The 12,630-nt window shown below is 38.2% G+C and overlaps 1 protein-coding gene and 1 long non-coding RNA gene across 2 annotated transcripts; both read left to right on the top strand.

Moving 5' to 3' along the window:
• Positions 1–606: 606 nt before the first annotated feature.
• LOC131022389 (uncharacterized) lies at positions 607–2,458 on the top strand. The gene is made up of 2 exons (XM_057951839.1): positions 607–1,306; positions 1,381–2,458. The coding sequence occupies exons 1-2, from the start codon at positions 786–788 to the stop codon at positions 2,270–2,272; spliced, it is 1,413 nt and encodes a 470-aa protein (XP_057807822.1). The 5' UTR covers positions 607–785; the 3' UTR covers positions 2,273–2,458.
• A 4,529-nt stretch (positions 2,459–6,987) lies between these two features.
• Positions 6,988–8,261, top strand: LOC131022406 (uncharacterized). Its single transcript, XR_009101275.1, has 2 exons — positions 6,988–7,434; positions 8,036–8,261. It is a non-coding gene; the product is annotated as an uncharacterized LOC131022406 (long non-coding RNA).
• Positions 8,262–12,630: the final 4,369 nt, after the last annotated feature.

Below are 12,630 nucleotides of genomic sequence, written 5' to 3'. Positions count from 1 at the left end.
AGGAACAAATATAAAATCCATATATATAGAATATAAAAAAGAGCTCTATGTCTTCAAATTACTCTTCAAAAGAGATCTATATAAAAAAGATCCATATATATATATATATATATATATATATATATATATATAAGAATTATTGATACCTCAATGAAAACAAGAATACTTGACACTGCTCTGAATCAAATTAAACTAAAAATTGATGTGAAGAATACTTAATATTAAAACAAAAAAAACACTGCTAGCTCTGAATCAAAATGACCAAACAATCATTTAAAAATTGATCACTCGTATTATTTCGCAACTTATATATTCTTGACATAAGTCATTTCGAAAAACATTATTTCTACACTTGCAATAGCAATTTGAAGAATCAACTTAATGAGTAAAACATTAGAGGATAAGTCATATATATATGTGTATTTGTTTGAACTAATTTCACCGAATGAGAACTAATATCATGCAAAAGGGATACAAATAAAATGAAGGGCAGTTTGGAGCACTGCATGTGAAGGATGGTTGATTGCAATTTGCACAGGACCCCGAAAAAATCAACTTTATAGATCTTTTTTAGTTTTTTTTATCATATCCATATCCACGTGCCAAAACCGTAACTTTGGTGGCCCTCAATAATTGCATCCGTCGGTCAGAAATTAGGAAAAGCAAAATAGATTTTTTTTTTTTTTTAAATATTTTTGTGTTTGGTTTGTGATGATCTATAAATGAGAGAGCGGAGAAGAAGAGAAGTGTAACAACATCTGCTTAAGAAAAAAAAAGCAGCAGCAATGGCGGCGGAGCTTCCAAATTTCATCGTGCTGAGGGCAACCGTCCAACAGCGGTACGTGTCGCACTTCAAGGAGTCAGGCCCCCCCGGCTGGAACTTCACAGGCTGGGTCAGCGCCTCCGAACTCAACATTTTCAGCCCACTGGCGCAGATCCAAGTAGAGCAGGCCAAAATCGACGCCCGCTACGTTCACTTCCGCTTCGTCCACACCAACAAGTACTGGGCCAAAGCCAACAACGCCACCCAAATCATCGCAGTCGCTGACCAGCCTGTGGAAGACTTGTCCAACCCCGCCTGCACGCTCTTCGAGCCCATAATCACGCCCGGCTCCACCAACCTCGCCCTCAACCACGTTCAGACCGACCGCCGCATTGATGTCGTGGGTCACGGCATTCCCCCAATTCATTTTCTCCTCCAACGCGCCCCTGCTGGCACTGTAGGCACTGTTCACTTCCAGTTCATTGACTGGGATACGTTGATTACCTTACCCAGGCATGTCGCTTTCAAGGGACACGATGGCAGGTACCTAGCTACTATTTCTTCCCTCTATTCTTCTAATCATCATCATCGGCCTTACCTTAATTGCTTGCTTGCAGGTATGTGAGAAGCTTGACGTTCCAGAATTTTCCGTACCATCAGCTGTCGGCGGACGACGCCAACGCCACCGACACGGGGTTCGAGGTGCACACCATGCTGGACGGACATGTCCGCATAAAGTCCCTTCACTTTGATAGGTTCTGGAGGCGCAGTCCCAATTGGATATGGGCGGACAACAACGACGCTAACAGCACCCACGCTGACACCTTGTTTTGGCCTGTCAAAATTGACGACAACACCATTGCGCTTCGGAACGCAGGCAACAACAACTTCATCAGGCCTTTGAGCATGGAGGGAAAGACCAACTGTCTGAACGCCCAAGTGCCCAACATGACCTTAGAAACGAGATTTGAGGTGGAGGAGCTGGTTCTCAAAAGAGAGATCTACCACGTCAGATACCGCATGGAGGAATCTCGAATCTACGACGAGGAGCCCTTCATCGCTGGAACAGCCACCGCCACCAACATGGCCAATGCTGAAGCTACGCTGGGCATCACCGTCACCTACGAGGAAGCCTCCTCCTACTCCTTCAGCAGCACCCGCTCCATATATGCAGGGGTCGAGTCCAGGATCACTGGCGGCATTCCCAAAATCGCCAGCGGCTCACTCCGAATCACCACGGAGATCACCCAGACGCTGGAGTGGAACGAGACCAAGGATGAGAAGAAGAGCGTCACGGTGGAGCACTCAGTCACGGTGCCGCCCAAGAGCCGGGCCACGGTGACCTACGTGGGGACGCAGGGAAAGTGCAGTGTTCCCTTCAACTACACTCAGAAAGACATGAGCTCTACCAATGGGCAGATGATTACCAGCCAGCATGCTGATGGTATATTCTTTGGCGTCAATTATTACAATTTCCAGTTTGAGGCCATGGAAGTCCAACCCCTCTGAGACCGGGTCGACTCGGGTTGGGATCCTGCAGTGTTTTAAGATTGTGTTTGAATTAATTTCTGTTATTGCATGAGTATTTTTGTTTCTTAGCTATATGTTTTGGAATAAAGGATTCCGACTGCTGCATGTGACTGTGAGATAGTGGATCATTAATGTGATATACTATATCGTTTATTTTGGTTGATAGCGATGGTCCTTTGGAAATTATCTGACGTGTCTACTTTTTCTTGATTTTGAATGGAAGGATAATAGTAAGTCACTTTATAAGCAAACCAACATACGCTTCATGAGATTTATATGGAGTTATGGGCTCAATTAGCCGTTCTTGTATAAAAAAAGGAAAAAATGTTCACTCAAATAAAAATATGGAAAAACTAGAATTTTCTAACGTAAATGTACAATTATACCCTTAATATTGTTACACACTTTTTCGCTAAAGTGTGTAACTGCGAAAAGTGTGTAACAGTGTATTTTACACTGTTATACACTTTTTCACAAAAGTGTGTAATAATGTAAAAGTGTGTGGTTGCGAAAAAGTGTGTAACAGTGCAAAATACACTATTACACATTTTTTTCGTTTCAAAAAAGTGTGTAATAGTATATTTTATATTGTTACACACTAAAAGGGTATTTTAGTCAGAAATGCTATTATTTCCATATTTTTATTTGTATGGCTAGAATTTCCTATGACTAAAAGGTTTTGGCTAGACTAGGGTGCTGCCTCATTAATTTATAAGAAATCGTGGACATATTTCAGAAATTTAATTTAATCACAATATTAATTTCTAACTTTAGTCAAACATCTTGAACGAACTTTTTGCAAGCATATCACATTCATTTTTTAGCATGCAGTTAGCGAATAATTTTTTTATTAATTATAATTTAATCTCTTGCAATTTTAAATTCATTTGAAAAAGAAAAACTCTTTACTTTTTGTTCTCTTAATTATCTTGCACTATGTTTTCTTTCTTTCTCATTATGTTCTCTTTACGGCCTTGAGATATTGAGTTTGTTAATATTTTAAATTGATTTCCTAATATTTTTATTGCATATAAGATTTCGTCGACTATATCAGTTTCTGTACTTAATTAGCTTATGTATAAAGAGAACATAAGTTTGCCTTCTCTGGAACCGAATTAGAAATTTAGTTAGTTGCGGTGAAATTGTAATCATTCTAGCTATAGAAAACTTATTACGTGCATTTTTTTCTTGAAATAAGTTTGTCTTCACTTACGTGTTACCCAAGTTGAGTTACTATTAGCCTGGTGCCATTGCAAAGCTCATTAGGTTAATCATATTTTTAGAAGCGTGATTATGCATTTCTCTTTCAATTTAATCTTATGACTTGATAATCCTGAACACTTTATCGTGTCGAGATATTCAACTGAGAATACCTGTTCATCGAGGTCAATTTGTCCATCTTCTTTGCAAATGTTGTCTGAACGTAGGTAAACCCTTTCTTTGATAAACATTAGAGACATGACGTAATCATTTATCGTATCAACTGTTGGGAACTTAATGAAATATCCTACTCTCAGTTTTGATGATACCAAAACTCCTAGTTCTTTTTGGAATAGACTAGAACTTTTCGAACTCAAGTGTTAGAGTTCATGTTTTCTAGTTATATATACTGCTGAAGACTGAAGATTGAAGACCTCAACTGAAGTTAGCTGCGAAAAGATAAAGTCATATACTGATGTATTGACTGGACGAAAGTTTCACTGAACGATTAGTGATAGGGATGTCAAAAAAGCCCGAAACCGACGGGTCGACCCGAATAGACCGACAAAAAAGGTGGGTTAGGGGTGAAAATTTTTAGCCTGAAAAAAATTTAGCCCAAATGGCCCGAACCGAAAATAGCCCGAGCCCAATAGGGTTGGCCCGAAAATCGAGTGGGTTGGCCCGATTAACCGAACACATTCTTAATAATTAATTTTTAAACTTTAATACGTTACTTTTTAATTCGATATAACATTTTGATGCTTGTAGAATATGTTTTGATTTTTTCCAACTGTTAATAACAAACATCTATAATATAAAAGTCAAATAAAGATAGTCATTAATGTTAAATCTATATATAATTTTTATCATAAACAAAATTAAAGTTAGATATTATGTAAACTTATGTTAAAAAACATTAATTTTTGTATCTAAAAATAAAGCGAAATGTCCTGATTTAAAAAATACGACATATTTTTATTACAAGAATATGATTATCTATAAAAAAAATAAACATATTAAAAAAAATCGTAAAACTTGCGGGCCGGAGCGGGCTAGCCCGAAACCGAGTGTGTTAGGGTTAGGGTCGAAAATTTTTAGCCCGAAAAATAAAAAAACCGACTAGCCCAAACCGAAAATAACCTGAAACCGAATGGGCTGGCCCGAAACCGAGTGGGTTGGCCCGATTGACATCCCTAATCAGTGATAACTGAAGTATTAATGCGGACCACGTAGAATCAGCGGACTGATACTCATGACAAGTATCAGTTGACATTCTTCATCGGAATGAATTGCTGAAACCGGCATTAAATGCTCCTGCAACCGCATTAAATGCAAGATTTAGAAGATCGTCATTTCTTTGCAGAGAGTTCCTATTTGGTACAAGCTTTTCAAAGGCGCCCTACCTGTCGTACCTTTGAGACGACGTACTTCACCAAAACAGAAACCTCAAAGATTGTAACCTCAGCCAAATTTAAAGTTACTCTCACAACGGACGAACTCTTGAAGACCTTCTCTCCAACGGATCTATTCAAGACTTCGTGTAATGACCCGACTTTTAATTGAGGATTTAAAATCTTCTAATTACTGATTTATAAGGATTTATTATGACAATTAGGGTTCGGCATCCATTAATAAAATATGAACTTATATGAATTTGATGATTTATATACGTAATGATTTATTTTCATTTTTATTTTCAATGGATGATGCACTCAAAATATATTTTGAGTCCATTAATTTATTAATGAGGATTTAACATTGAAGTGTTAAAAATGAATTTTTATTAAGTACTAAAGTTGATCCATGTGGTTAGTTAATTTATTAAATTGACAAGCCCAAATGGATTTTATACTTCAAATAAGAATTAGTCTTGTATGTGTTAATGTATTTAATTGAGTTTGGAACCTTATGATTAATGTATTAATCCATTAGATATTTTATTGATTAAATTCGAATAAATCCTAAGCATGCTGAAGAATTATTTTAGTCATAGCGCATGCTGAAGAATTTTTTTCAGTCGTACGCATGCTGAAGAATTATTTTAGTCATAGCGCATGCTGAAGAATTTATTTCAGTCATACGCATGCTGAAATAGAATTTTACTTCTATTAAACCAACCCCACCTATCTTTCAATTCTTTCTCATACTTGATCCCCTACCTCATATTACATACAAAATCTGCAGAAAATTCTACGCCACCTACTCAAGGTACTCCTCTTGTTTACATTCTCCAAATCACCAACATTAGCAACAGAGGATTCCCAACACACACAATTATTTAGATGTTTCATTATATGTTACTAGATATATACAGACGAACTGAAGTTACAAGGATAGAGATAAAGACTTTTTTTTTTTATTAACAGATGTAAATTGAATTTACAATCCTATGCTATTTTGTGAACTAAATTATGGCTTGAACCCTGCTGTGTGTGTGTGAGTCGAGGTCAGGGGATGGCAGTCGCGGGGCTGCCGGCGGTCGACGGGAGGCGGCGGAGCCGCGGTGGTTCCGTTCTGCCAAGAGAGAAAGAGAGGAAGGATTTCAGTTTTTAATTTAAAAAAAAAAGGGAAAAGATGAGGGAAGAAAAAGGAGAATAGGGAGATGGGGGTATACCTGGTTGTCGGCGGTCGACGGCTCCTGGCCGTGAGCCAACGGCGAGGACGACGGAGGCAGCAGCGGCGGCGCACCGTTTTGACGGCGGCGTGCGTCCTGTTCCGACAGATCGAGGAAAGAGAGGGTCAGGGCGTGTAGAGAGATAAATAGAAGAGAAGGAAATGGAGATGGCGAGATGAGCGACGGCGCCGTGGTCTTCAGGCCGCGGCGGATCTGCCGCGAGAACGAGGGAGCAGGCGGCGGCCGGCGACGGCGGCGCACCGCTTTGACAGCGGCGTGCGTCTGCCGCCTTGTTCCGTCATTCTTGAGAGAGAGAGATGAACGATAGCGGCCGAGAGAGCGAGAGAGATAGAGGAGAAGAGAGGGAGACGAGAGATGCCGAGGGAGAGCAGAGCGCCGCTCGTCGGCGGCGACGGCGGCGCCGGGCAGACGTCCGAGGGAGAGAGAGGCGCAGCTTCCTTGTGTGAGTGTTTGTGTGTTTGCGTTTGATGAAGGGAGGAAGAGAAGGGTATAGGGTTGGTTGTTGGGCTTGTTGTTGGGCCAAGACTTGGGCCATTTTATTAATTGTTGTTGGGCCGATTTTATTAAGTATTTGGGTCCTTCTTTAATTAATTGATGAGCTTAGATTTAAATATTTGGGCTTCTTTAATTTAATTGTTTGGGCCTTATTCAAAGAAAAACATGATAGACTTAATTTATCTAATTAATTTGGGCTTATATCTATTTAAATTATTTGAGCTCTTAATTATTAATTTAAATTGAGCTTGATTAAGTTAATTATATATTGACCTTTAAATTAATTATTTAAATGGAGTTCTTTATTTCAAGTATTTATAAATGGATTATAAAATAAAATATTTTGAGTTAAACTCTCATTTGAATTAATTCTTTTCAAATGACTTATTAATATGGATTATTTGAAAATGATTAAATGATTTTAAATATAAGAAAGCATGATCTATGATGATATAATTTGTCTATGTGATATCCTATGATTTATTTTTAAATGACGGAATATTTAACTTGATGGCGTGAGTAGAACGAGTTATGATTGATGCGCATGATGATGTTCAAATAAACGGTTTCGAACCTAAATGTTAGTTATGTGATAGATGTTTTGAGTTTAAGGTTTTGAACGAGACAAGATTAATATGGATGTTAGAACCCTAAAATCATTAAAAAGGAGATAGTTTAGTTTAGAGACCTATCTTCCTTTCTTACACGACTTTCTTCTCGAACTTATCGACTCTTCGTCAATAAAGGTCCAGACGGGAAGTGAAAGCTAAAGAAGGAGGTAACTCTACGCCCCTAGTGGGAACGGAATGAGGTGGGCATTACTTTTACTATACGTATATAGAGATCCCCTGCGTGTCGTAGGCCTCTTATACGAATGAATGCATGAGATGATTTAACTGTTAATTTCAGTTTTATATAACTATCAAACGAGTTTAATGCTACCTTTGAACAAGTTATTTCGTTACAAATCTTTGAACTGGAAAATATTACAACTGTTGTCTTGCCATAAAATGTTTAAATTTTAGTATGATATCTATCTGCTTTGGCTTTGCCAATGATGCAATCGAATTCGGGTCTTGAGCAGTTGATAGCTATCCTGCCTTGGCTAGTGTACACCAGTGACCGTGAGTCATCTAGCGGGTTGGCCGGTCAAGTGACCGTGAGAGGTGGCCACCTCTCCGGCACACAGTTCCAGATATGATAGATTACAAGAGAACTTAGTCTGCAGACGAACTTTAAGAATCACAAATGAATTTAGTAAGCTTGGGCCTTTTTAGCGAAAAACTCCCTTGCTGTACTGTTTATGATAGCATGACAATTTACAGTTTTGAAGCATGTATTTTTATACCTAGGCATACGTGCCCACTGAGTGCTTTTGTACTCAGCCCTGCATATGTTTTCTAAATGTGCAGGTTGAGCTGATGTGATGATGGTGTTGCAATGAACGGAGTCTCTAGGGTTGTTAATAAATAGTTAACCTGTCTAGAATATGTCTTCATACATATGTCTAGCTACTTTCCGCTGCAAGATGTTGTTGATGTTATAGTATGTTATGTCATACTTTGAGTCTTAAGAGAATGGTTTCATATGATGTATAACTTGATTAATGATATTAATTAAGTTTTATGTTGTCTTTCATAGACTGTTCAAAAGAGTATTAATGAGTAAATACGAAGATTTTTCTTAAGTTAAGTAAGATTTACGGTTTCAAATGATGCCCCTTTCTTTCCCCGCTTCTGAATCCCCTTCCCGAGTCATAACCCCGGTTAAGCCATCCTTAGGGATTGCGGGCTGTGACAGAGTGGTATCAGAGCGAAGGAAAGCTCTGAATTAGAAGTCTTGAGTTTAGTCTAGAATGAGTCACTAGACTAATAGTTATTAACAACCGTGAGCTCAGCGCACCATCACACCAGGCTCAACGAGGTATGTAAAATTTCAAAGTTTATTTGACGTTAAATTTTGAAGAGCATGATATTGAGGTTATATGATGAGTTATGATGTTACACTTTAAAGGTGCATAGTTTGAGTTTGAGGATGCATAATTATGAGTTATGATGTGATGTATTTGAGATGTTGTGTGATGAGAATTGTTTGAGCAGTTGTGATAAGTCACGATGATTTAGATGAAGGAATCTAATGTCATTGTTAAGAGAGATTTTTTTTACTAAGTAGAAGGATGAAATGAGAACTTAGAGCTAAAGCTTGAGAGAATTGGCAATTGTTTTAAGTACTTGTTGGATTGAGTTATGAGTTTGAGTTATGAGCTTGAGTATAATAGCATGATTAATGATGAGTTATTAGCATGCTGCAATGAGATATTGTACGATATGTTGAGTTGTTTTGTGACGCGAGTTTTGCTCACACAACCTTAATGGTACTTGAGAAGGTACCATGAGCCATAGTCTTTGGAGATGGCTTTGAGAGAGAGTTGTTGAATTGTCTTACTGAGTCACGATGATTTAGATCAAGGGATCTAATATCATTGTTTAGAGAGATTCCCTACTGAGTAAAGATGGGACGAGATGAGAATTTAGATGTTTTGATGCTTGAGTTTTAAGATAACAGTACTACTTAATAGGAGTTTTGCTAAGTTATGTTTTGTTTATTTCTGTTGCTGGAGCCAAGTAGAGTTAGTTCCTAGAGTCACCTTTAAGTTCTCCTTATAGGTTGGCCAGGACTGTTGGCACTACACGAAAGTGGACTGTTGTGAGATCGAACTCAGGAAAGATCGAATACGAGGACGAGGCATACAGTATGTGGTACAGAGATACCCTAGCAGATTTTCAAACACATGTTCATAGACTATGAAAGGATGAAAGCCTTATGGTTGTTACTAGACTGGATGGCATCGTGCACCTAGTCCCCGTGCTACCAATCGAGTGGTAGGATTGAGCAAGGAAGAAAGCCACTCAATATGATGGGACATGTTGTCTTGAGCATTGGACCCACAGGAGATGAGATTTGTTACAGATACCCAGATTTTCTATACGGATCTACTGACCGGATGCTTGTTTTCTACCAGGGACTCTAGAAGAGTGTAGTAGATATCGAGTCGATCCTTGAGTAGCAGTTACCAAAGATGATAAAATGATAAACGATAATGAGAATGAGAAGTAGCCGAGGAGGGCTAGAGTTGATGAGGATGAGAAGAGAAGTCGGTGTAGGATAGAGCTAAGGATGATCTTGAGAGTATGCGCGGTACACCCTCGTTTTTGATTAGTTGCAATTACATTGCGATGTATATAACTTACTTAGGAGATACTGGTACTTGAGATTTTGACATGATGACAGATAAGCATGCGAATATAGTACCCTACTGATGTTAAGTAGATGGATGTTCCTAGTATGCTAAAGTAGCAACTAGATGAGTTAACTGGTAGCAATTACCGTAGGAGGTCCAGACCGAGACATAGTACTATTAATGGTGTCGGTTTAGAAGGGACATTACGATAAATACTATGTTTTTTTTTGTAGGGTTTAAATAACCCCTTTATGTAAACCCTCTAAAAAGAGGCATTCTACTGATGGATATATATTAGGTTGACCAGAGTGGTCTTTTTGTTAGCATTTCGTGAGTGCTTATTGCCTTACAGATGAATGATAAGGTGACCGTGAGGGTTTCCTTAAAGTTGAGTTAGTAAATTGAACTTGAGTTTTGAGAATGCTTAGAGCGTTGGTCGAGTTGAGTTTTCCTTTTGTGATTTCAAAAATGCCTCAAAGATGTCATCAAGAGTGTGATGTGAAGGATAGGCGGGATAATACTCCGCCACCACCACCGCAACATGAGAGGAGAGTAAAAAAAAAAAAAAAAAAAAAATATTGAACTTTTGAAACAAGAGTCTAGAACATAGGACCCTGAGTTTAAGCTTTTAGCTTGCTGGTGTGAACTTAAGTTTTGTTATGTATAGTATGTTGAGGGTTTAGAAGACACAGAATTTCCAAGTTCGGGATAGTATATCCCGTGTGACTGGGGAGTGATTATGTTGGACCTGGCCAGTCCGCATGATCCAAATCTCAGTAGACGTGTTTTGGGTTTATAAACCCATGTGTTTCAACTTTCGGTTGAAAAAAATCAGATGGGTTTTCACTCTAGGTCATTTTGTTCGACCTGGTAGTTACTCTTTTCTACCCTCTGGTTATTTATTTGAGTCTCTTGAACAAATTTTCTACAACACTTTATTCTGATATCATTTGAGATTTGAGTTTTTACAACTTTTGAGTTGCCCTAGTAGATTCTTTTGAGGTATACGACTAAGAAGTGTTAGTATATTGACTTAGTAAGTCACCCAAACTATAGCTTGGTTAACTGTCCATCAGTTTGTGTCTAAAATTAGTTGACATTAGTTCTTCTCCTATGATTATTATCAACCATACATTTTGTTAGCAATTTATAGTACAAACCGTAAGGTTTGAGAATAAGGACTTGAGTTATTTTGTCTATGCTGATTTCACGAGGGAATCATGGAAAAGTGTTACGCATGTGAGATGAGAAAAGGAATGTATTGATGATCGTTTTTTCTTTGAAAAATAGAATGTCTGGTAGATGAGAAGCTAGAAACGAGATGGGGACAAAAATAAACCATTACGAAAGATGGATGAACTTTTTCTCGAGTAAAGCTTGTTATAGCTATGAAACCAAGAATCCAGTTGAGGGTAAACTCTAGATTAAGACGATGAAGAAAACCTTTGATTTTCTTTGTACCGCACAAGAAAGACTTCATGTGTTGCGTTCCAGTTGACTAGATTTACAGATTTTGGTGGGAGGCCAAAAGAAAAGCAATGACTCAAGAATGTGGTTAGCAAACTTGTCTTAGAAAGACTTTAAGACGGACACATATTACATATATTTTTTTTTTATATATCTGCGATAGGAGGAGAGAAACGAAAATGTTCAATCTAAAGCAAAACAGGATATCTATGACCTAGTATGACCACATTTGTTGTGGCATGTCCGTTATACCCCACAATAGGTGGACATCAATGAAAAGATCCCGAAGAAGTTTCGCCCTGGCCTAAAGTATGAGATAAGAATGGCACTCGCCAACCACGATGAGTTTACGTACTTGGAATTGCTCAGCAAAACTCTAGACGCTAAGGTAGTTATGCTCGAGGATCAACCGACACAAATTCAAACTGAACAAAGTGGTCAAGACATGAAAAAAAAAAAAAAAAAAAAAAAAAAAAAAACTTTTCACCGTAGAAGGGACAACGATAGTAACGCGTAGTTATATGAACCTTTAATTGAATATAGGATCACTTAAGGTGGTAGCGAATAACTTGATGTTATACCAATATGGAACGTAGATGTAACCCTAAGAATGGACTGGTTAGCTGAGAACTATATGCTATGATTTACGCAATGAATGGGAAATCTCCTTCAAACCTCCAGGAATAGACGCTTTAAGTTTTCACGAGATTAGTATAAGGAGCGGATACCAGTTATTTCATACATACAAGCCATAAAGGTGATAAATAAGAAACATTACCAATCTTTCTTTGTATACCTAAACTGAGGAGCTAGAACCGAAAGGACAGTTGAGGACATAGAAGTTATACGTGAATTCCATTATGATTATCCGGAAAACTTACCAAGACTGCCACCCAATAGACAAGTAGAATTTACCATCGACCTAGTACCAAGATCGACACGTGTATCAAAAGCATCGAACAAGATGACTCCAAAGGAGTTGGAGAGCCTAAAGATCTAATTGCAGAAACTACTAGACCTAAGTTAGATCATGTCTAGTGCATTCCCATCGGGAGCGCATATTTGTATGTTATGAAGAAGTATGGTACTTTAAAAAGGCGCACACACAATAGAGCGTGGAACAAATTAATACTCAAGAATGAATATCCTTTACTGAGGGTAGATGAATTGTTTGACCAACTCAAAGGTGCAAATGTGTTTACCAAGATCGATTGAGGATCGGATGTCATCACCCAAGACAACTTTTAGAACGGGTTATGACCACTACAAGTTTGTAGTTGTGCCATTCAGGCTAACAAA

Source organism: Salvia miltiorrhiza, chromosome 1 (assembly GCF_028751815.1).
Source record: "Salvia miltiorrhiza cultivar Shanhuang (shh) chromosome 1, IMPLAD_Smil_shh, whole genome shotgun sequence".
Lineage (NCBI taxonomy): Eukaryota > Viridiplantae > Streptophyta > Magnoliopsida > Lamiales > Lamiaceae > Salvia > Salvia miltiorrhiza.
This window is presented reverse-complemented; position numbering and strand designations above follow the sequence as displayed.

Excerpts from the sequence above, each read along its gene's own strand:
- LOC131022389 (XM_057951839.1), top strand. The coding sequence starts at position 786 with ATGGCGGCGGAGCTTCCAAATTTCATCGTGCTGAGGGCAACCGTCCAA. Across the intron at positions 1,307-1,380 it reads TTCAAGGGACACGATGGCAG|GTATGTGAGAAGCTTGACGT; the intron begins GTACCTAGCTAC and ends GCTTGCTTGCAG.